Genomic DNA, 25212 nt, shown 5'->3' with positions numbered 1-25212 from the left:
CTTCCCACCTCTAACTGTTACCCAGCTACCTCTGTTCTCCGGCGTAACTATGTCCCTGTAGCTTCTATCTAGCACCCTCTCAGCCTCTGGAATGATCCTCAGTTCATCCAACTCCAGTTCCAGTTCCCTAACTCGTTCGGTGAGGGTCAGGATCTGACTGCATTTCCTGCAGACGAAGTTGGCAGGAGTATCGGTGGTCACCCCTATCTCAAACATCCTGCAGGAGGAACATTCCACTGCCTGCGCTGCCATGACTGTACACTTTCTCCAAAAACAAGAGCGCTGAGTCAATAACACTGAGTCACTTACCTGGGGTCTAGAACACACCCACTCAAATACTAATCGCTTACCTTCCCGCCCAGCTATGCGCTCCAACCTCACTTCCGCTGCTCCCACTCAAATGACCGTTGGTGATTAAAGGGTGAGTTCTCCTTCCCGGCTGCCCCTCTGCTTGCCGTCACTTCCTCTGCTGCTCCCGCTCTTTTTGTGAAGAGAGAATAAGAAACACCGCTGCCCGCTACAGGTAAGTAATTTTGAAACAAACTCTTTTACCTTGGCTGTAGTCTCCCGGGTTCGCCTTTACTCGGCCGCTGCTCCCACTCAAATGACCGTTGGTGATTAAAGGGTGAGTTCTCCTTCCCGGCTGCCCCTCTGCTTGCCGTCACTTCCTCTGCTGCTCCCGCTCTTTTTGTGAAGAGAGAATAAAAAACACCGCTGCCCGCTACAGGTAAGTAATTTTGAAACAAACTGTTTTACCTTAGCTGTAGTCTCCCGGGTTCGCCTTTACTCGGCCGCTGCTCCCACTCAAAAATATGACTCTGAACAATGAGCTCTGTAGAAGAGTCATACTGGACTCAAAATACTAATACTACTTCTCTCTCTACAAATGCTACCAGATTTGTTGAGTTTTTCTATATTTGTTTCTGACTTTTAAAATACAATTCCCATCCCATCAACCATATTCTCATGTGTTCTCCTGACACTAGCTTCTTGTGTCCCCCTCACCGTGCTCTTATTCGTGGTTATGCAGTAAGCCATAAAGGCTCGTTAATCTGAAATTCTTTCCTCGACCATCTCACTTGACATTCTTTTTACATCCCATGTTATTGACCAAGCATTCCTTCAGTCTCTTAATACCTCCTTTCTCGCTTGACATCTTTGTTTCATCTCACATCAGTAAAACATGTTGATACAATTTTCTAAGAATTGGTACCTATTTAGATGCAAACTGTTGTCATTTCCTTTTCAAATAATGTACTTGTATTACTCTCTACTTATCTCTGTGCAGCAGATCTGGGCATATTCCTGATGTGTACACTTCCAATCAAGGACTTTGTTTACATGCCTGCATCCATGAGTGGCAGGGTATTTTAGTCCTGGTGCAACACAAAGGAAATCTTCAGTGGTACATTGTTGGGCACCTCATCACTACTATGGAATCAAGCATGGAACTGCACACTTCTCTACTCCCCTACCAGTGTCCTACTCAGTGCAAATCTGCTGATGCCACACATTATGATGTGCAATAATGGTTTCACTTATGTAGGTCACTTAGATTGTTAAGCACCATACCTTATGGATTTGCTCCATTCTATACATCAGTAAAATACTCAAGCATGATACAAAAATCAATGGATGAATTAAGAATTATAGATATGCATAGAAATTGTTCTATATTGTTTTGGATATCCTTCAAAAGATGTACAATTCAGTAGAGGAACAGGTAGGCCATTCTGTATTTCAATTATAGACATCTTTATTATGCATTATGCCTGTTCCACACATTGAGGCTTAGAGGTAGAGAGCTGTGTTTTTTTGAAAAAGATTCTTTTTTAAACATAAACATCATGAAGAGTTTTAATCCATGTAAATTATACATATACTTTTTTTTCCAGATCACTGATCAATTCTTATTCACATTGGTTTGACATGGAAAAGTAGCAAATTTTTCTTGCTCCAACAAAACAAAGTAAAACTATTCCATGGGAAAAATGCAATACCGTATTCAAAAATCAAAACAATGCATTATTACAAACAAGTTCATAATGCAAAACATTAAAAATTACATTTTTAGAAACATTTAATGTAATGTGTTGCTACCATTAAGCTTAGTTTTTGGAACACAATTCAAAAATTCCAAAATTGGCATTAACACTTTACTAGGTTAATCAGAACTGGCTCATGAATGAAATGTAAAAAGTACAATAAAAATAAAGCATACTTTATTTTTCAAAAGATTAAAAAAGGGCTAAAGAATAAATGTAGTCTCTAAATCATCGATAAGCATTCCAGATCTCATTGTTGTAGAATATGGGTTTATTGTGCCTAAGTGAAACAGACAATGTATGTAAGCTTCAAGAACTTGAAACACTGTCATGACACATCACAGTAGCACTCTGTGAAAGCGATACACTCAAAACTTGACCACACCTTAAAGACAGAGCCTTGCAACTACAGATCCATTCAGTACTGAGTTGGCAAATTGGATCTCAATAAAAGTACTTTGTTGCAATATGTTCAAATTTAGAACTGAACCACATATCTAAACGGCACAGGAAGGAATTTTCTCTACTTAATTATTGTAGACTTATGTCTAATATCTTCATTTTATTTCTGAATTTTTTTCACTTGTTGTAAAGATACTGATCACATATAAGACCCAAGTACAATCCTCTATTTATTATGAAAGAACAAGATCTATCTTACCCAATTAAAACTTAGAAAAAAATTACTTTGTAATAATGCTACATATAGTGCCTATGTGCATTTCTAGATGAAGTAATTATACACCAACTATGTTCCTGGCTTTTGATTTTCTCAAACGATATGCAGGGGTAGGTAACAACAAACGTAACAAGCAATCTACTAGAAATGATGGTGTGTAGGAGATAGGAATCCAGAAAAACTTTGCATCCCATCCAGCGCTGTAACGTGTTCGTGGATATTTTGCTGTTAAAGCATGGTCCATGCAGTTAGTCACCTTCTCAAGGTCAGTGGAACACAGTGAGTGCATTGAAAACCGTTGTACTTTAATGTCTAAAAAATAAGCACTTTCAAATTAAATTGAAAATGTTGTTCACAGCTTATTATTGAAAACAATGATTATACTTTTTGAATAAGATCTATGCATTGTTACGTTTGAACTTTCATTTTTAAGTGCAAGTTAGAACAAAGCAACTTACAGTATCACAACAAAACTATGCATTTAAAATCTTAAATAACTAAAAGTAACAAATAGCAGATCAGTCACAACAGGAAGGCAACAATGTAAATAGCAATCTTTATTTAAACAATCATTTGTTTGTAAAGAACTTGATTATTGGTGAAAGGAGAATCAGGTTGCTTAAGGTTAGGGAGCTTATAGTTTCTCAAAGCTATCACCATAGTGATGCCTCATTTCAACTAGTTTGCAATTCCTTTTGTGGTATAATTTGTTGAGATTGTTTGAAATTTGGCATTCTTTTAATTGTCCTGATGAGTGCAAAATCTTTGCCAGCATATCTCTCTTTTCAACAAGATGTAAGGGTTTTTAAACATGAATAAGAAATAATGATTTACTAATAAACACTTACAATTATTAAAATAATTTGGCCCATAGTGATCCCTTGTCTCAGGGGTGAGTCTCTCCCAAAGCTGTTGAAGGTTTTTCTCAATAAACTCTAAGTTTGTAGTTTCTGTCTTGAAGAAACCTGGTTCAATAATGCTGACTTTGATTCCAAAGTGCTGCATATCCCTCCTATAAAAGGAATTCACAAGAGTTTAGTTTGATCCAACTTTCCAAAAGTCTTGGCAAGTTAAGCGACATAACATGTTAAGCTGGAAGGAGGAGAACAAGTTTCTAATCAACTCTCTTTAAACGCATTCAAATCATCATTTGTTCCTTTTCTTTCAGCTATCTCTGACTAACATTCTCACAAAAATAAAACCCTGTTGAATGCTGGAAACCCAAAATAAAAGCAGAAAACATTGGAAGTACTCATCAGGTTTTGCAGCACCTACAGAGAAAACAGAGAGCTAGAGGAGATAAGCTAGAGGAGGGTCGGAGTGGGTAGAAAGTAGCATAGAGTACAATGGGTGAGTGGGGGAGGGGATGAAGGTGATTAACTACCTACCCTGTAGGGTCCCTTAAGTCCAATTCTATCCCAACCTTACCATGCACTGTTCCCAGAACAACTCCTCATTTAGTGAAAATTTGCTGAAAGACCAGCATCCCTGGAATCTGCATGGTATTTAAGAGGCCACTGTGCACCCAGATGAATACTGGCATTCCAAAACCTCCCTGCTCATTAACAGATAGGATCTGAACGTTTTGCAGAGGGGGAGCTGATGCTGCTGCTCTCTGACAAGGACCAGTAGGTCCTGGTAGAGAGGATAGTGCATAAGAGGGGTGGCCTCTTTCCAAAGGACAGCCAGAGGAGGCAACAACACTACACCCTGGCAGCCTGGTCCATAGTCATCACTAGGTCAGTGCCATCTCAGTGGTGCAAATGAACAACCATCAGGTCACTGCCCTTCTCCACTCTGCCAGGATATGTTTAACACATCTCTCTCAGACCTCTCTCATTATCTCTGTTACTGCACCTCCTCCCACCAAGGCTTACGATCTATTGGTCTCTCAGCACAGCCAGTCATGCCACCCATTTTCTCATCACTCAATTCTTCCTTTTCCACGAGAAGCAGCCCACAATAGGACAGAAAGGGCCCAGATAGGTGAAGGGAGCCCAAAATTAGACTCCTCAATCCCGTCAAGGAAAGAACTCTTATTCTTGCAGGAGAAGACCAGGGCCACTCCAAGATGGATGCCAAAACATCATAGAGTCATAGAATTACACAGCACAGAAGCTGACCCTTCAGTCCAATTAGTCAATGCTGACCAGATAGCCTAAACTTATCTAGTGTCATTTGCTAGCATTTGGCCCATTTTCCTCTAAACCCTTCCAATTCATGTACACATCCAGACCCCTTTTAAAGTGTTATAATTACTGCCCCACCAACAACATGAGCCCAAGTATTTATTTTATTGGAACTCTCAGTGACCCTGCTGTTGGTGTCATTCACTGCACACCATTTCTAATTGCAGGCCACAACACTCTCTCTTATCTTCCAGGTACTACCAGCATCTCCACAAACACCATCATGAAACAGGTGGCTCCACCAGAAGTCACCTCCAGGACCTTGGAGGATGAGTTTCAGAGGAAGCATTGGCAAGACCACCTTTTATAACTGCCCCCTCAGTTCAGATACTGATTTCTTGGAGGGAACGTTAGCCTTAGCAAATTTAGGAGAACATTCCAGTAAGTATCTGAAATTAACAGTTTCACAGCTGGCCATGGTAAAAACATCCATTCCACTGGCACCCGGAGGACTGCCAGAAAAGGCACCTGGTCAGTGCCAGGACACGGTGTCAGCAATGCAGGTGCCCACATGCAGAGGGACAGGAGTGTGGGAGGTAATGGCCTTCATTGCCCAGACGCTGAATGAATGCAGTAACGTGTGTGATCATTTGACTGTCTCCATGGAGAGCCAGCACCAGCCCCCTGGGCATTTGCTGGAGAGGTGCACACACCTGCACTCCATCACCTCACCCATTATTCCTCAGGACCAAAAGCATAGGGACAGGGATGCAATGCACGTGCCCCTTCCTCGCAAGAAGTTTGGAAGCTCCCAGCCAGAGGAGGAACCACACAGAAGTCTCCTGTTAGGGACACTCAGAGGTGGTCATGAGCTCTACCTCCACCCTATCTGCCCCCATTGACCCTTAATAAATAGAAGGTCCATTTGCCTCTAGCACAAAAACCCTCTAGCAGATCAGAGATGTTCAGACACAAACATCCCCCAAGGTGGCCTGACCAAAACCTCCAAGCCAACTAACTCCACCTCTCCCTCATCCCAGTTGCAGCCCCAGAGATTAATCTCAGACATAGTGAGACAGGTGGGGGGAGGAATGGAGAAACAGAGTACGAAAACCTATTGAGTGCACTTTGTACCGTATGTGAATTTTCACAATTGTTTAAATGTTATTGTTTTGACTCTACACAGTTTATTTGAGTGTGGGTATTGTGATGAAGACAACAGTGTGCTAACATTATGCCACATAGCATGTATTGTGCTGTATAGAAGGCTTGCTGCAGCATTATAGAAGCAGGTTGGCTCAAAGCTTATATAAAGCAATAGGTCCTGCTATCACCACTGCTCCTTGTCTCACAATATCCCTATTCTTTCACTGGTCTGTGCATCCAAAAGTGTTGGTGCAAATTAGTTCACCAGTAATATCTGGGGCGGAGAGGTGTACAGGACATAGAGAGCCAATGCATTAGGACTGATAGCAATTACTGACCCTACACTTCTGAGTCCTGTACAGTCCATGGGTCTGTGTGTAATAATGTCTCCCTTTGAAGTGTCTCATCAGTGGGTCCTGCAGGCTCCTCCCTCACAGGTTGAGACTCTAACCAAGTCCACTCCAGGTGTGGTCACAACCATTTTCTTTTGATTTCCAGCATGATGGACAGTGACAGTGAGTAATTTTCAGCCAGTGACTTCCAGCCTTCTTCTCTTTGTGAAAGATTCAGAACCCCTTTCCCTAAATCCTCTGGGTTTTGAACCTTCCTAGGTCTCTCCACATAACCCTGCAGAGAGGGGTTTCCATCTTTCACTCCCAGTCCCTGGTATTTGAAGTAACCATGTCAAGTGTAATCGTATACTATCCCCTCCTTGAAGCCAGGACGTACCTGGCTGTGGACAGGCATCCCTCCCATAACTCTCTTCCCAACCATGCCTGACTATATTGTTCACCTTATATATACTGTTGCCTAATTTTCACAATTGTCATTCCCCCTTACACACAGCCTGCAGTCCCAAAGATCAGATTACTGAGTCTCCATCCAACAGCAGGAGCCCTGCCACTACTCCCATTCCCCCATCAAGCCTCCATCTCTGTTGCCCCCTACCTTTTGTGGATGGTCCCACAGGGCAACCCCCTCAGTGACCAAACTGGATGAGAAGTGTCCAGACCCATAACCGGTGGATATACTTCTCCCAAAGACATCAGCCGTACTCCCCAGACTGGCTGTACTGAAGCCACAGAACTGACTTACTCCCTGGATTGTAGAGGCATGGTCCCCCTCAACAAGATCACCCTGACTGGATGCCTGACTATGGCCAATCCCCTGATATAGGTGACTGCCATTGATTTACTGTGGCCCCTAAATGATGGGCACTTCAATGAGAATTACTCATTTAGACATGGTTGCTTGCTTGCTGCATGTGCTGTTAGTTTACCATATAAGCTGCATGTGCCAACAGCTTATAAGACTGTTATAAGACTTACAACACTGCCAAACAACAAGATATACAGCCCCATGACTAACCAGCAAGTGATAATTGACACAGCAAAAGTTTGGCAAGTGGATCGGAGAGATACCATGACAAATACCACATGGGCTGTCAAATGTCAGATGCCAATGTTCATGTCCGAAGGGTGCTTGTGGATGGTGTCCATAGTTAGTGGCCTAAGATGCTATTTGGTGCTAATCAACATCGAAGTTCCTCACAGCCAGCAGTGAGCTGAAGTCACCAGGTACCTGCCCTGACTTCCATTTTGAAAATTCATGTCTAGCTTCTTCTGTGTATTCAGTAAGATAGCAAGCTGAAGATTAATATTGTGAGTTGTGATGTTAATAAGACAAACTATAATCCCTCTTCATTAGCAAACTGCTGTTGTCTCGCTAGGAATTCATCTCACTGCTCAGTAAATCTATCAAAGATGCTACAAGTTGCTTCCACTATCAAGGCAGCATCTCTGGACATCTCACCCAATTCTGAAATATCCTATGACCCTCATACCCCGATAAGGTTCTTTCCAGAGTTAACTTTTCAGGTTGATTGACTTTTCAGAGTTTCTTTAATCCAAAATGTCAACTAGTTCTCTTTTAAAAAATGCTGACAGACTTGCTAAGTGTTTACAGCATTTTCTGTTTCTGTCTAACATTGATGAAATAGCTAAGCATCATGTTATCAAAAGATGCATTTGTATTCAATGATGTCATTAGAATGTCCAAACTGCTTCACTCAATATAAAAATTAAACTCCAAGTCAAACATAAACTACTTTAAAAATAACAAAGAATTGCAGATGCTGGAAATCGGAAACAAAAAACAGAAATTACTGGGAAAATGTAACAGGTCTGGTAGTATCTGAGGAGAGAGCTAGCACAAGGCTTTTGCATTACATTCAAAGAGGTGGTTACAAAGAAATGCAATACATTTTGAATTTTCAGCAGAAGGGTTGTGTACCCTCTGGAGAAACAACAAACGTAAAACAATTCCCATTTGCAGCATTTTTCTGAAGATTCCATCAAACTCTACCAAACGTTTGGTATTGGAAAAGTAGGAAAACCCCATAAAATTCAAGGGCATCATGTTTATGCCTCTTTGCTGAGGGCAATGGTGGGTATTGGAAACTGACTGGAGCAGGCATAGATTCACAGGGTACCAACTGGCCTCCTTCTATGCCATGACAACAACATAACTCTCTAAAATCCATCAGTATTTTTATTTATAAAATCCTTTCTAGATTATTTACTGGCCACTTACCTTAAACTGTCTGAAAACGACTCCACTCCACATTTTGATACACAGTAGCCACCACCAGCAAATGAAATACGACCCATGACACTAGCCACATTCACAATCCTTCCCTTTGCCTTTTTCACCAGTGGAAGAAAATGAAGGGTGACATTAATAAGTCCAACTAGGTTAACATCCAAGACTCTGGTAAAATCTTCCACAGTCAGCCATTCTGTTGGTCCTATTGGAATTGCTCTTCCAGCATTATTCACTAAACCCCACAGACCTGCAGGTCAGAGACAATGATACATGATTTAGGTTGTCTGTGAAGACACACATTGTTAATTCACAAGAAAATCAAAAAGGTGATTTCTAGAACTTATACTTCTTAGGTAATGATCTTGTGTAATGCCTACCTAATGTTAAAGGCCCCACACTAACACAAGTTATCACCGTGGATACTAAAAGTTACGGAACATCTCAAAAATGGTTTGTTGGCTGTGGGGCCCTTTGTGAGGCTCCATATAAATGGAAATTTTTCCTTTAAAGAAGTTCTACAAATTTAGCCAATTGGCCCTATCATGCTTGTACCAACACTAGCACCTTAACTGTGTATTTCTGCCCTAATCTGATTTCCTAACATTTGTTCTATTATTTTATGATTTTCACAGTCATAAAATTCCACCTCAACAATTACTTATGATGAAGCATTCCCACCGTAAAATTCGCTGATATGTGCATAGAAGGCTAGAACTCCAAAATCATCAGAAAACTTCTGGCTGATTACAGCATAGCTGTTACATTGTTCCATATAAAGACAAAAGGAAACAAAGTATAAAGTGGGCAGGTTTTGCTAAGACTATCAAGGCAGTAGTTGGACCACAGCTGGAATACTGTGAACAGTTTTGGACTCCTTATCTATGGAGAGATATTCAGGCATTATAGGTAATCCAAAAAAGATGATGGGTGGCATTAATAAATCCATCTCGGTAACATCCAGAACATCTCCTTGAATGGCCAAACAGAGTCGATGGTCTGAATAACTGACTTCGGTTGCTATGGTTTATGGTCTTATTTGTAAGAGCGCTAATGCAGTCATGCCATTCAGGTACTGGAGGTAAGCAGGATAGCAGAACAGAACATCTATATCATCTCAGTGATTTGAACCATGGTCTGCCAATTTGAATCTTGCAATGCCTGTTAATGGCCTATCCTGATCACTCAGCTGAATATATGCCCAGTGGCACAAGAAACCCTTCCTTCCCATCCCCACAGTTAGTAAAGACATGATGGAGTGTGCAGAGAAGGTGTTTTTGACTTTCTTGTACTTTATTCTTTCACATTATGCAAAAAGTACTGTGATGTGTATTCTTGGAGAAATTTGGAAAGATTCTTGGATTTGCAGGGGATTGATGCTGGAATTTGACAAGTAGGGCAGTATATAGTTGTAGTCCACCTTGGACTACTTGGGATATGGCCTTCTATTGTGAGCTGTGGGTAGCATGACCAGGAGATGATACACAGGCTGAAGGAGGAGAAGTAGGACAGTTCACAATAAAAGGCCATATCCAAAGAGTACCAGACTGCATTTCCTATCTCTGTCTAAGCAAACAGCAGTCTAATCTGGTTACATTTCACCAAGTAGGTGCTGATTTTAGGAGATAGCACAGCTCAATCAGAGTCAAACAGCAGGGAAAAGATAAAGTCACTGTCAATGTTTTGGACCATAGGCCTGCTCTGTCATTAGAGAGACAACTGGTGGCTGTTTAAGCTGAGGGCCACCAAGCCTAAGGTGAGAGGACAAGTTGAGAATCATGGTCATCTCAGCCAGAGAACTGAAACCACACCGTTGGCATCGGAGTCTGTCACAGATCAGATGTCCAGCCAACTAAGCTAACAAACCCCCAGGATAAGGAGAGCACAGCAGTGTTCTTGAACATCACCATCATCTGCAATTCCTATATCAGTTGACTCTTCCAGGTGGGGGAAAAAGCAGCAGTTCAGTCTACAGTGCATCAGTACTGAGGCAGCAAATACCCCGTATTATAGTAAAGGTAACTTCATAAACTTCTGTTTACTGGAGAGAAGAGGTAGTAGGAGTCAGCATGTTTCTTTATAGGAAAATAGGCTTTCCAATGACAGTGTGCCATCAATCAAATTAAAATGGCTCCACAGGCCCCAAGTATTAATGATGTGATGTACCACAACCATAGTGCTAACTGCAGTTGGTGTTTGACCATATGCAGAGCATTTGCTTCTTGTTGTTCAAATCCCACCATGGCAAATGGTGGAATTTGAATTCAATAAAATAAAACATGGAATTAAGAGTCTGATGTTGATTGTTGATTGTCAGGGAAAAACCTATCCAGTTCACTAATGTCCTTTGGGGAAAGAAACTGCTATCCTTACTTGGTCTGGACTACTTGTGACTCCAAACCCACAGTCTGGGTGGGATGTTCTTCAGAGGGGAAATGTTGTTTCAATGGACCAAGTGGCCTTTCTCCACTGTAGGGTTTCTATGAAAATTGCCCAGGTATGTTCTGTAGACAAAAAGCAGGACACTTCCATCCAGCCAATTACCAGGTCACACTATCAGTCTACTCTGATATCAAACAGCACCTGCTCAGAAGTAACATGCTCAGTGATGCCCAGTTTGGGTTTCACCAGGGCCACTTGGCTCCTGACTTCATTACAACCTTGGTTCAAACATAGACAAAAGAGCTGAATTTCAGAGGTGAGGTGAGGTGAGGTGAGTAGGACAGCCCTTGACATCAAGGCTTCATTCAACTGAGTGCAGCACCAAAGAACTCTAGCAAAACTGTGTATTAGGGGTCAAACTCTCCACTGGTTGGAGTCATACATGGCACATAGGAAAATGGTCATGGTTGTTGGAGGTCTGTCATCTCAGCTCCAAGAAATCTCCACAGGAGTTCCTTAGTGCAATGACCTAGACCCAACTGTCTTCAGTTGCTTCATCAATGGCCTTTCCTCCATCATAAAATCAGAAGTGAGGATGTTCCCTAATGACTGGCAACTCCTCCAATACTGAAGCAGTCCATATATAAATGCAACAAGATCTGGACAACTTCCAGACTTGGGGTCAAAAGTGGTAAGTAACATTCATGAAACACAAATGTAATCTAACTACCATCCTTGACAATGGTATTACCATAACAGAATCCCCCATTTCAACATCCTTGGGGTCAACATTGACCAAAAACTCAACTGGCCTCACCATATAAATAGTGATCTACAAGAATAGGTTAGAAGCTAGGAATACTGCGGTGAGTAACTCAACTCCTGACTCCCCAAACCCTCCACCAGCTACAAGGCGGAAGTCAAATTGCTAGAATGGGTGCAACTTCAACAACGCTGAAAATGTGTTGCTGGAAAAGTGCTGCAGGTCAGGCAGCATCCAGGGAACAGGAGTATCGACATTTCGGGCATAAGCCCTTCTCCAGGAAACTGCAACTTCAACAACCCTCAAGAAGCTTGATACCATTCAGGCCAAGTGGTCCGCTGGTCTGGCACCACATCCACAAACCCTCCACCACAGTAGCAGCAGTGTGTAATATCTACAAGATGCACCTCAGAAATTCACCAAAAATCCATAAACAGAAACCAAACCAACTAACATGTCCATCAAGAAGGACAAGGGTAGCAAATATGTGGGAGCACCAGAACCTGCAAGGATCCCCCCCAAGCCACTCACCAAACTGACTTGGAAATATATCACTGTTCCTTCACAGTTGTTAGGTCAAAATCCTGGAATTCCCTCCCTCAAGTCATTGTGGGTCTACTTACAGCATGAGACCTACAGTAATTCAAGGCAGCAGCTCACCATCACCTTCTCAAGGGCAACTAAGATGGGCAAGAAATGCTGGACAGGCAACAACATCCACATCTCACAAGTTAATGTAAAACTGTCACCCAAACATCCCAATAAATGTTGCAACAGATTTGATCACAGTAGTAATCATCTTTAATGTTATCCATCTTATCTGTCGTCAAATTTTGCAGGCAAGATTCTGCGTTTAGTTTGTCCTGAATGCATCCAACAGACGTAACAAGGAAGAAATCCATTCCACACCGGAGTAGAATTGCAGGCCAAGCCACTCTTCTTTTTCAGGATACTTGTTGTTGTCTTTGAGAAGTTAGAGGTTTCAGAGATACTTTGTCAGCAACTGAGGGAAGGTCAGTGTGTAGTTTAAGTGAGGGGATAGTCGGTAACTAAAGGGGTAACAAGCCATGTGGGTAGGGTACTAGATAGATGAGAGTGGTAGAGTGCTAGATGAGTAGAAAGGGTATAGTATACCAGTTGGGTGAGGAGTTTGTGATCCTAGCCTGGGATGGGTGACTGAGAAGTATAGTATGGTAGACTGTCAAGGGGGCAGATGATTGAAAGGGTTGTGTGCCAGGTGGATTGGGAAGGTAAGGTGGAAGAAGGTTGCTTTTAAGTAAGTTGACATGACATGTCAAGTTTCATTCAGCGAAAGATTGTAATGGGTTATCATCTGTTCAGCAGGGCTGAGTCCGTGAATTGTGTTGGCTTCCATATCTGAGGTTGACGTTGTCAGGACCGGGTACAGGGCTGGACGTTGGGTGTGGATGCATTTGTATGGCACCAGCAGGACTAGACCAATTGGTTTCAGCAGGGTCAGGTGGGCTGGGCTGGGGTAGGCCATTTCATGAGAATCAGTGTCACTTCAGGGAGGCAGGGATCAAGAGAGACATAGTGGGGAGGAGGAGCTGTGTGTGCATTTGTCTGTGTAAATCTTGGGTAGTTATGGCGCAATGTTTATAATCTATCTTTTCCTAGGGAATTAAGTTTAAGTGTGGTTTCACCCTTCAGTTACTCTGACTTTAATGGGTGCTATTGGAGGGTTACAGGTGCAGGGGAATTTCCTACTGAAAAGTTCAATTTCCTGGGTAATTTTCATGGAGTCTGCTGCACCAGGATTCCACAGGGTCCAGATGCACAATTCCAGTTTATGCTGCCCTAATGGTTATTTGGACATATTAGACATTAGAAAATTATGTCATTACTTATTCCTTGATCACTCATATCTGCATTTTTGAAAGGATTTGTCATTGTAGAGGTAATGTGACAGAAATGTTCATTATTGTTTTGTTGGCAAATATGGCAGGTGCTTTGCATAATGTGCAGGAATAAGTTATCAAAAGACATTTCAAAGCTGCTGCTGGAGTTCAAACTTGAAGGAATATAATTACTGTAAAATTACTCAAGCTATTTTAATAATTTTTTATTCAAAAATGACCTAATTGGTGACAGTGATCATCATGGATTATTTCTCCATTGACACAAAGCATCTTATTGTAAATCTGAGGTGCATGGAAACACATCATGTAATTGTGTGTAGCTGTATAACAGATTATGTTTGCTTTTGTAGTTAGCCTTACCTGGAAGTATTAGCAGAGTACTGTTTGTCAGGAAAACTGAGGCTCTGCTACTTGGTAAGTATATGAATTACACAAAGCATATCAACAGAGAAAAATCATTGTGTCCTTAATATTTTAATTAATAGTTGAAGAAAGACAAGTTTTGGTCTGTTGTCTCACTTACCTTGGTCTCCAACTTCTGCCTGTACAAAATCCACTGCTTTCTGAATATGGTCTTGGCTGGTAACATTGAGCCTGACAGTTTTCAATTTAGTTGAACAGTCTGTCTGCAGTTTCTCTGCTCCATTTTCTGTAAAGCATGCAGCAATTACATGAAACCCCCGTTTGTCAAGCTGCTTGGCCAGCACGTTTCCAAAGCCAGTGTCACATCCAGTAATAAAGATATATTTATCCTTGATATTTTTGAGTTCCAAGTTGTCTCTAATTAACCAGCAAAGGAAGAAGATGATGGCAATTCCCAGAATAGATGTCTGTATTGGAGCTGTATGAACCAACTAACAGAAGCACACTAATTACTTTAAAATACCTTCTGAGGGATCATTAGTTGTATAGGGGTTTATGAATAAGTAATAATATAGTTAACCCATGGTTAATTATCTGTTAAAATACTAATTTATTCATAATGCATACAAAAGGAATAATAGTTTGAATGAAATTTAGACATTGTAATAATTATTACAAAGAAATATCTTCTACGGAGTTATTATGTAGACTTTTTATAGGGTCCTAAATGAAAAGGGAATGACGGAGGAAGGAAGAATATTCCAACATTCTTTAAAACTAATAATATTAGAATTATAGAGTTCTACACCATTGTAAGACACCCTTCGGCTCATCATGCCTGCGTTAGCAATCAAATATCCATTTATTTTAATCCCATTTTCCAGAACTTAGCCCATAGCCTTGTATGCTATGGCATTTCTAGTAATCATCTGAAAAGGTCCTTAAGTTTCTTGAGGATTCCTGCCTCTACCACCCTTCCAGGAAATGAGTTCCAGACATCCTTCTGGGTGAAAATTCTTTCCTCAAGATTCTGTCTAAACCTCCTGCTCCTTACTTTAAAACTGTGCCCAGAGTTGTTTACCCACTACTGAGGGGAAAGGTCTCTCTAGCCTGTTGATGCCCTTCAGAACTTTGTACATTTCAAACAGATTCCAGGTCAGCCTTCTCTTCTTTAAGGAAAATAAGTCTAGCCCAACTGCCCTAGCCCAGGCAACAACCCGATGAATCTGTTGTACAACCTTCCTCATACAGTCACATTCTTCCTATAGTGTGGCAACCAGAATTGCACATAATATTGCAGCTGTGGCCTGACTAATAAAAGCAATCCATAAGCCTTCTACCCATCTTATCTACCTGTCCTGTTGCCATCAAGCATTTATTGATATCCACACCAAGATCCTCTGCACATGTACTCTTCAACATGTACTCTTGCCTGGTTAGTCCTACCAAAAATCATCACTTCACCCTTTTCATTAAGTTCAATTTGCCACTGTTCTGCCCATCTGACCAGCCCATCTATGTCATAGTGTCAAAGATTTTCTTCCTCACTTTTTACCACACCATTAAAATTTATGTATTCTGCAAGTTTACTGATCATGCCTTCTACATTCACGTATAGATTATTAATATACACATCAAAGAGAAATGGACAGAGCACTGTGTTATGCCACTGGACATAGTGTAAGAGTGTGTTTTTGTGACTAGAAGCCTATCATCCTCTTATTACCACTAAGCAAATTTTGGATACAATTTGCCATGTTGCTTTGGATCCCATGAGTTTTTAGCTTCTTAACTAGTCTGTCATGTGAGACCTTGTAAAAAGCCTTAATGAAGTCCATGTATTGCTCTACCCTCATCTATACACACCTAATCATTGCAAAATGTACAATAAAATTTAATATGTTTGCAAATCTCTCCCTTATGAAGACATGCTGTTTATCCTCGAGTAATCCTAACCTCTAAAACTGCAGATTAATTCAGTTCCTCAGAATTTTTCTTCAATGGTTTCCCACCAGAGCTCTTAACCTCACTGGCTTGTGGTTTCCTTGTTTATCCAAACTATCCTTCTTGAATAATTGTACAATTCTTTTAAAATAAAGTCATTATTGAAATGGAGGGAACTCTGATTGTCAATTATTAAATTGTCATGATTGGAACCAGGTGGATCTTTTTGACTACAACATTGTTAATGGGGTTGTTTACTTGAGTCAATCAGGAAGCTTGGCTGACCAATATTAACAGGGTTGTAGAATTCCTTCATTCAGGAAACTGTCTATGTGCTGGCTAGGCTATAGTTAGTGTGTTACTGCTGCTATTGGTTTCTGTTTTTGAGGAAACCGGATTTGGTGAACTGGCTTTTTTATTGCAGATTTATTTCTAAACTGCCTGGTTTAAACAGCTAATGTGTAACTTAATTCTCATTGGGAATCTGTTGTTTCACTGGCTGGTTACAGCCTGTGTATTATACTTTTTTGTTCTTTGATAAAAGAACAATATTGACTTTTATGGCAGGGCTTAGCCCTTGCACTTTTTACTCATTTTTGGTGTTTGGGCTGAGCCCCTGTGAGAAAATATACCACCTTGGATGAGCTGTTCCTGTGGGCAGGCCTGGCCCTTTCTTGGTGGACTGGAACCTCTGTAAAGACCGTCTGCTGGGAGTTGAGTACTTAGTCAGATGTACAGCATAGAAACAGACCCTTTGGACTAACCTGTCCATGCTGACCAGATGTTCTAATCCAATCTAGTGTTATCTGCCAGCACCTAGTCCCTATCCCTCCAAATCCTTCCTATTTATACACTACTACAAATGCCTTTTAAATGTGCTGTGTCCTGGGGTTTGGAAGAGGACCAAACTCCTGTGAGTTAACTGCAACTTCATAATGTAGTATGTTCCTGTGAGTGGGCCTCTTTCTCTGGATAAACCAGGCCTCTATGGAGTCTAAATGCTTGTGGGGTGTGTATCTGCTGTAGGAGAGGACTCTCTCTGATGATGCATACTGGAGTGGACTCTATTCCTGGGAATAGACTCTGCATTTTGAAGAGAACTATTTATGGTAATAAACTGTATACTAGAAAGGACTGTTTTGGTAACTGATTCTGTTGTTGCTTGTCAGGTTTAGTATCTGCACACATGTCCCTGGGTCTGGCCGGCCTGAGCTCGGAGGCTCATGGGTTGTCCCAAAAGTTGTCACCCTGAGAGCTTGAGGTTGGGAAGGCCATCCTGTCTACTAGAAATTAGGTAGACTGCCCTGGAAGGTGGGTATACCACCCTGATGCCAGTTGCCCTGAGCTTTAGAAGGTGGGGGAGGCTCTTCCCTGGAGAAGGGTCCTCAGGACACTCTCTCCTAGAGGTGGTCAGAAGGTGTCAGTGGTGGAGTGCCAGAAGGGGCAGGCTGGGATCCAGAAGACTTGTGGGCTTCCTTTTGTGCCATCATCCCAGGGAAGGGGATGGGCTGTCCTAGAGGTGGCTGGAAGGGGTTAGGATGGACAGCTGGAAGGTATGTAGGTGCAGGCTGCCTTAGAGGCCTGAAGGTGGAGGAATACGTGGGTTGTAGGGAAGGGGTGGGGTGGAGTTTGTATTCTATGCACTTTTATCTAACTGGACTGTCTTATGTATTTGTCACTGTTTTGTGATGGCCAAAAGTGGAATTTTGAGGTTTGTCCTCATTTACCTGAAAACTGGTTTAATGGTAGGGTTTAGGTCCTGGCTTTGCCACTCTTTTCTTGTAAAATTGTTTCTCTGGATAAAGCTGTTAATGTTAATTGCTTTGTAAATTGTTTTGATAGATTAACAGGGGTTTTTGAATTCCTTCACTCAGGAGGGACTGTGCTGGCTGGGCCACAGTCAGTGTTACTACTGCTGTTTGTTTGATTCCTGAACTGGCTGAATTATATTGCCAGTTTAACTGAAATTCCTTTTTATTAAGGACTGACCTTTTCTAAATTCCTGATCTAAACAGAGTGTTTCAGGTGTAACTTAGTTCTCATTAGGGATCTGTTTCACTTGCTGGTTACAGTGTGTAACACTTTTTTTTCCACTTAGAAAAAAATGTTGACTATGGCAGGGCTTAGCCCTTGCATACTGGTTTGTTTTTGTTTTCACTTCAGTTTTTGGACTGAGCCCCTGAGAATGCATCTCTTCAGATGAGCTGTTACTGTATGGGTAGGTCTAGCCCTTTATGGGTGACTAGGCCTCGAAAGACCAATCAGTATGCAGGGAGGCTGAAAGCTGGCCAGTCAATAGGAATACTGGACAGGGAGAGGGTCAATCTGTACATGGCAAGGCCAGGTGCTGGAAGGCCAATAACCTTCCTGTAGGTTGGGAGTGGTTTAGTTAGTATGTGGGGTGACCAGGAGCTGGGAGGCTGACTGCCAGAGGAAAGCAAGCCTGGGGAGAGTCAGTAAGCAGGGTAGCTAGAGACCAGAAGGCTAACAACCAGTTTGTAGAAGTGGTCTGGTTGGTACATGGGGCAACTGGGAGCTGTTGACTGACAGACATGTGATTTTTTTTTGAGTTAAACAGTGGATCAGGATTTTGTTCACGGTTATGTGGGATCAATAACATAACCATGCAAAAGCACCTACTAGCTCAAGCCTAACTGGGCCTCAAACTCTCCACTGAGTAAACAAGTGGAGCATGGGAGCTACAAGGCATCCCAATAGGGAACCCCACTTGAATGTATTCCTGAAGAAGGGCTTATGCCTGAAACATAGATTCTCCTTTTCCCTGGATGCTGCCTGACCTGCTGTGCTTTTCCAGCAACACATTTTCAGCTCTGATCTCCAGCATCTGCAGACCTCACTTTCTCCCCACTTGAATGTAGGCAATCATGGCCTCATGCAGGGCATATACTAAGCGGAGGGACTCTAGGCCAGCACAGCAGAACCCCACAACAAAGCCAAGCTTTGGCCAAGTGGCTAAACAATTCTTCAGGATCTGGGCCAGCAAGCCACTGTAGTTGTTGCAGGTATGTGTCCTTAAGACAGCACAAGGCCTGACTTGAGTAGGAAAACTGTAGGCTGGTACCACGAGTGCACACCTGGGAAGTCTCCCTCCATGTGGGCTGGAACAACTAAATTGTTTGGTGATTTCCAAATTGAAACAGATTAAAATTAATGTTTGGTTAAATGGTCACCCAGCTCCCATGGAGTTTGAGATGGCACAGCTGTATTTCTGATTACAGAATCAGATTAGCTCAGGGCTCCAACTTTAAGTTTGTGCAAGACCTCCTCCATACTGAGGAGCCCTTGCAAATTAAGGGTATAACTTCAGTTCTCAGGAGCAGTTGGTGCAGTTACCACTAATGGTGCTAGGACTCAGGCCCAAGACTCGGGGTAGAATTTAATTATGCCAATCTTTCTCAACGTTTTTCATGTTTAAATGAAATGGTTGCCTCAAGTCCTAGTGAAATGCCAAGCTGGTTTTTCCAAAGCTTGGAAAACTAAAATGAACTGAAGCCACTTATTGGCCAGGAAGCAATTGAGATTTTGCAAGGCCCACCCAGTGCCATTTTCCTTGAGGTTGAAAGTGGAGGTAGAGAGCAAAGGAATCATTAAAACAAAAGTTTGCAGAATGGGCAGCACTGGTCATACTGACTTGTGAAGGCTGGTCCACTCACATTTGTGGGGATTTAAGCAAATGATAAAGTTTCTCTCAGCTGGATGAATTCCCATACCCTTGCATAAAGGACTTGTACAAAAAGGTGGCAGGTTCTTTACAAAGCTGGGCATGAGCCATGTGTGCTGGAAATTGTAACTGGATGAGGAGTTCCAGAAGTACACTATTAATACCAACATCTGGGGCATCAGCCTGTGCCCTTTCCAGCAGAGCATAGAAAATGTTTTCAGGGCTACCCCAGGTTGCCTTTTATCTGGATGGCATCCTAATAGACAGGAAGACTAAGAGCACTTGAACTTGGACAGTGCTTAAATGTTTCTCCCAGGTGGGTGTATGCCTTGGAAGGGAAAAATGTTTCAGGTTCCCCAAGTGACCTACTTGGGTTACAGAGCCAACAAAATTAGGCTACACTTGAGGGCAATCAAAGGAACCCTGGCTCCAATGTCTGTACCAGAGCTTGGATCTTTCCTTGAGTGAATTATTACAGAAAATTCATATCTAACTTGCCCTCCATCCTGGCACCCTTACCTGCTACTGAAAATGGGTCAGGCTTGGAAGTGGTTGCATAGCCAAGTAATTGCCTTTTAAAGGAACTGAAAAAGCAACTATTGTCTTCTAATATATTGGTCCACTACAATCCAAAGTGAGAGATGGTGCTGACATGTGATGCCTACCCTTGCAGCATAACAATGTTGGGTCACCTATTTGCCCAATAAAGAACACCTGACAGAATGTTTCCTGGACTTTTGCTGATGCTGAATGTAAATATGCCTAGACAAAGGAGGTTTGGTGGTTATCTTTGGTGTGAGGAAGTTCCACCAATACCTCTTTTGTGGACAGGAATTTATCATAGTAACAGATCACAAACCCCTGCTAGTGTTACTGAAGGAAGACAAGGCAATGCTACCCATAAATTCTGGTAGAATTCAGCAATGGGCCCTTCTGTGTATAAGTTAGAACACCATCCCAGAAGTCAAATGGCTAATGTGGATGCCTTAAGCTGCCTCCCACTGGCAGATGATCCACTGGTGGTGCCTCCCTGGCAGTGTCTGCTCAGGTTTTAAACTTTCTGGTCACCACTGGTGATATCTAACTGTGGTCACAATGATCCTTTCCTGGCAAAAGTTGATGGTAATGGCGAAAACAGAAGGATCATTGCAACCAGAATGAAACCTTTCTGGACCTGGTGAGACTAGATCACTGTAGAGGATGGCTTATTACTATAGGGATCAAGAGTGATTCTCCTGAGTAAAGATACTGGCTGAATTCTGCCAGGGCCATCTTGGGGCTTCCAAGATGAAGATGCTAGCAAGGAGCCAAGTCTGGTGGCCAGTGTGGATACTGAATGTGAGGCCTTGAGGAACTGCTACATGTCTTTGTTTACATTCAGGGACAATGGTTACCCAATAAGTGCAGTTGGCCAATTCCAGCACAATGAACCTAAACAAGATGATATAATATGTCTAGAGATTCTAGTCACCCTACCATACATTAAAGACATGGCAGAGATGACCTCCAACCTCTTGGCATCATGGTAGCCCAGAAATCTGCTACTGAAATTTAAAGGACAAATGTAACATTAAAAAAAATCCTGTAAGGACTGCAATGCCATTACATTAAACAAACGGGTAAGAAACTAGCCATCAAGATACACGAGTACAAACTAGCCACTAGAAGACTTGAACAACTAACTCTGGTATCCATACACACAGATAAAGAGGGACACCAGTTTGACTGGGACAATGCATCCTTCCTGGGACAGGCCAAAGATATGCATGGGAATTCCTAGAGGCCTGGCATTCGAACCACAATTCCACTAACAAATATATAGGTCTCAGAAACAGAACTGAAAATGATACCACCCACCACAACAAACCAAGCCACACACAGCAAGTGGGACAGAACAGCAATGCTTCACCAGAGCGTGGTGACAAAACATCTGAAAACAAACCCACCAGCTCCGCAAGCAAACTGACAACCAGATCAAAACATCTGTCCCAGAATTAGAAAATAACATCCACTAACCTTTCCAGTTAAGAAGCCAAAGATAAGTCTTCTCATGACTAAAGAAATTTTTCATCCCAGTCTGAAATGATTGACTCTGTAGCTTGAGACTATGCCCCATGTTGACTTTCACCAACCAGGAGATATAACAAGACACAGCGCTTATGTCCCTTCAGAATATTGTGTGTTTCGCTGACAGCGCACCTCTAATTTCTCTGGAGAAAACAAGCACAACTTTTCAACCACTCATCTGGAGTGAACCATTTCATTCAGGAACCGGTCATATGAGCCATTGTTCTATCGCATTGCATCACAGAACTATGAACAATTGAAATAAGCCTTTTGAGAGTTAAAAAACCATTTATTGAATACTATTTCAATTATTTTCATTCATTTGAATGTTTTCCCAATATGAAAATTAGTTTGCCAGTTCATGATATACTCAAAAGATTTTAAACTATTTGAAATCAAAATTGACAGCAGGGATTTTTTGTGTATCTGAACAGTGATCATAAACCATAAATTTTAATCATATTAAATAAGATTTACTGATACAAATCTATTTAGGATACCCTCCTTCATTATAAGCTTATGGGTATTCTTTTTCCTTCAACAATAGTTTGTAATTAACAGTTTTTTCAAATCATTTCACTGCTTACACAAAGATGCACTAAACATTATGGTGGTATTTCAACACATTCATTATTTTCAATGGCAATAAATTCTGCACTGCATTCCTTATATGTAAATGAATCCCTCACAATTATCAGTGAAGACAAAAGTTATGTCAATTTTCTGAGACTGACCTGTAGAATATTTTCAACAACATCTTCTACTTTGGTAGATGCCTGACAATAAAACAAGGCCGCATTAAATTCATTATGCATTACAAAAGGGGGTGACTCTACTTTGGCTGGAGAAGAGTTAGCAGTGACTTAGCAAGATATCCAATCCTAGCCACTGAGTCCAGAAAATCCAGATTTTGTGGTTTGTCCATTTTGAAAGGCATTTTGACTTCAATGTAAATAAGCATTATTTATTAAGTTGAAGAAATGCTGTTTAAAAACAGTCAAAAATCAAACAACACAAAGTTATAGTCCAGGTGTGCTATTCTGGAGAGATATAAGACACAGTATTTATAAGCAGAAAGTTAACAACTTTAAAACTAGTTGCCCTCATTGTATCCTTTAAGTCTACCTCCAAACTGACTAAAGGATTCAACAAGGGCAACTGGTTTTAACGTTATATTTTTGCTTATAAATACTGGTTCTAATTCCTCTCCATCATACAACATCTAAGGAAGGAGTTGAGCTGTCACTTGGTGTCATTTGATTTTTGACCTTGTCGACTCCAGTCCAATTGTGGCATCTCCACATCATGGCTGTTAAAAAGAAATTGGATAAACTGCAAGATCTCATAGATGATATTCTATGAGAAACACACCACTATTTTTTTTTTTAAATTGCATTCCTTTAATAGGGTGGTAAATGTGATGGCTAAATTGTACACATCAAGCATGTATAACAGAAATATGATAATGACCAGATAAATTGCTTTGTTGTGATGTTGATGGAGGGATAAACATCAGCCATGACACCAAAGTTAACTGTTGGTAAGTCCCCCGGGGGACTTTTGGTATGGAATCTTTCCTGTCCACAAAAAAGATAGGGGTTCAATTTAACACTAAAATAAAACAAAGAACTGTAGGTGCTGGAGAGCGGAAGCAAACAAAATAAGATATTGCTGGAGAAACTCAACAGGCCTGGTAGTATCAATGGAGAGAGGTTCTGAAGAAATGTCAAACCAGATTCTAATTGGATTAACTATTAGGCCATTTCAGAAGGTAGTTAAGAGTCAATCACATTGCTGTAAACTGAGTCACATGTAAGACACCAGATTTTCTTCCATAAAGGATTGGTAGTTTCATTTTTTTTCCAATGATAATCAATGATAGTTTCACAGTCACTGTTAATTAGATGTTATCAATTAATTGCATTTCCAACAAACACCATAATTGAATGTGAACTTGTGTTCCCAGAGCATTTGGCTAGGCCACTGGTCCAGTGACATCACCATTATACCGTCACCTCTCTTAACTAAAACAAATGATATTTAAAGTAAGATCCAGTACCATGCTTATCAGTCACAATATATAGATGCTTAACCTATGTGTTTAGAAGAATTTTATATTTTAAATAGTAACTGTATGGATTTTCTGTTTTTAGCTTTTAGCTGCATTTTTAAAAATGCAGCCTGAGAATTTGCATTGATCTGCAATTGTTTCAATATCTGCCAGAACATTATAGCATTGAGATAGTTTACTGATATTTGCACATTAACATAATTGTTATAAGCACTGTCAGTTCCAGATCTTCTAAGTTGCTTGTTTCAGGTTGCTCAACTCGATAGACATTATAGTTTGATACTATCAAGCTTTTACATTTCCAAGGAAGAAATATACTTTCTTAAAACCCATAATCATTTTAAGTATAGATTCCTGTCTGACATTCATCCCTTAAAATAACAAACTTCTGTAACCACTTATGTTAATACACTTTAAAATTATTACTAACATAATTCGTTAAGGTGATATCTCAAATTATAAATTTGTAGAAAACATGAATGATATAGTTTGATTCACTCTTAAGTGAACAACGGGTTCATAAATGATCAAAATTAACCCAAGAATAATCACCTAACGAAGTTCAAACTGTCATGTTGGATGGCAAATGTTACTTACATTTGGACTCGATATTTCTTCCATTAGAAAAATAATCAATATGCTGTGGCAAGCGTTACTGATTTGCCAGACTAGATTATTCAATGCAACTTGCAAGTGTCTTCCACGTAAAGCCCTCAAGCTTTTTAATAGCATTATCATTACTGATCTACTTATGTAAATTTTAAATGTATCCTGACACGCCAGAAGTGATGTCTTTGGTGACTGTGTATATCCTGTTATTCACGTGTACTTGCAGGTGCTGTCTGCTAAGATTCTAATCTTTACATTCTCAAGTTTCCAATTGTTGGACATGGTAGGGATAGGATATTGGGGAAGCAGGCAGAATTGAAATAAGTGGTCACAGGAAACAAAGCATAAGTGGCAAAGCTGGAAACTTTCAGCAATGAGAAACCAGAATCCACAGGGCGATGAGGATCAGTAGAAATACATTAGGATCAGCTCAGTTAAATAGGGTTAATATTTACAGTGGTGGAACCGAAAACGGCATCAACAAAAACCGATCAGATATTAAAATAGGCAAGGCCAGTCATGTGAGCAGTGAGCAGAAATGAAGACTATGGTATTTGTGGGTAGAAAAATGTTGCACCTATCTTTTTTTTGATTGGATCTGAGAGAATATTTGGTTTGTGGTGGTAAAGCAATTGTGAGGGAATCTTCATGAGAAGAGCTTCTTCTCTTAACAAGATGCAGTTTATTGTATGATAGCAATTCGCTAGACAGATACTTTCACTAAGAATATTGGGATAGGTAAGTGACATCTCCCGTTTGAGATCCAAAGCTATTCTTCTGATTTCTCCACCCAAGACTTGTGTAATATCATCAGATTGGAGGGAGGTTAATGCAATCTCTAACATTAATCA

At 41.0% G+C, this 25212-nt stretch overlaps 1 protein-coding gene across 5 annotated transcripts; it reads right to left on the bottom strand.

Moving 5' to 3' along the window:
• Nucleotides 1-810: 810 nt before the first annotated feature.
• LOC122551659 (retinol dehydrogenase 7-like) lies at nucleotides 811-24458 on the bottom strand. Of its 5 annotated transcripts, none has more exons than XM_043693943.1 (6): nucleotides 24350-24458; nucleotides 22416-22457; nucleotides 14149-14479; nucleotides 8592-8850; nucleotides 3573-3736; nucleotides 811-3036 (listed from the first exon to the last, which is right to left on the bottom strand). In XM_043693943.1, the coding sequence occupies exons 1-6, from the start codon at nucleotides 24371-24373 to the stop codon at nucleotides 2783-2785; spliced, it is 1074 nt and encodes a 357-aa protein (XP_043549878.1). In that variant the 5' UTR covers nucleotides 24374-24458; the 3' UTR covers nucleotides 811-2782. The 5 variants fall into 5 exon arrangements, with proteins under 5 accessions (XP_043549878.1, XP_043549881.1, XP_043549880.1 ...); XM_043693946.1 differs by having other exon boundaries at nucleotides 14149-14405; nucleotides 24350-24434; XM_043693945.1 differs by lacking the exon at nucleotides 22416-22457.
• Between the last annotated feature and the right edge of the window lie 754 nt (nucleotides 24459-25212).

This window comes from Chiloscyllium plagiosum, chromosome 7 (assembly GCF_004010195.1).
Source record: "Chiloscyllium plagiosum isolate BGI_BamShark_2017 chromosome 7, ASM401019v2, whole genome shotgun sequence".
NCBI lineage: Eukaryota > Metazoa > Chordata > Chondrichthyes > Orectolobiformes > Hemiscylliidae > Chiloscyllium > Chiloscyllium plagiosum.
The sequence above is the reverse complement of the archived record's forward strand: the minus strand, read 5'-3'. Positions and strand labels throughout refer to the sequence as shown.

Excerpts from the sequence above, each read along its gene's own strand:
- LOC122551659 (XM_043693943.1), bottom strand. The coding sequence starts at position 24,373 with ATGGAAGAAATATCGAGTCCAAAT. Across the intron at positions 22,458-24,349 it reads AAGAAATATCGAGTCCAAAT|GCATCTACCAAAGTAGAAGA; the intron begins GTAAGTAACATT and ends TTTTATTGTCAG. Across the intron at positions 3,037-3,572 it reads GCCAAATTATTTTAATAATT|ACATTAAAGTACAACGGTTT; the intron begins GTAAGTGTTTAT and ends CTTATTTTTTAG.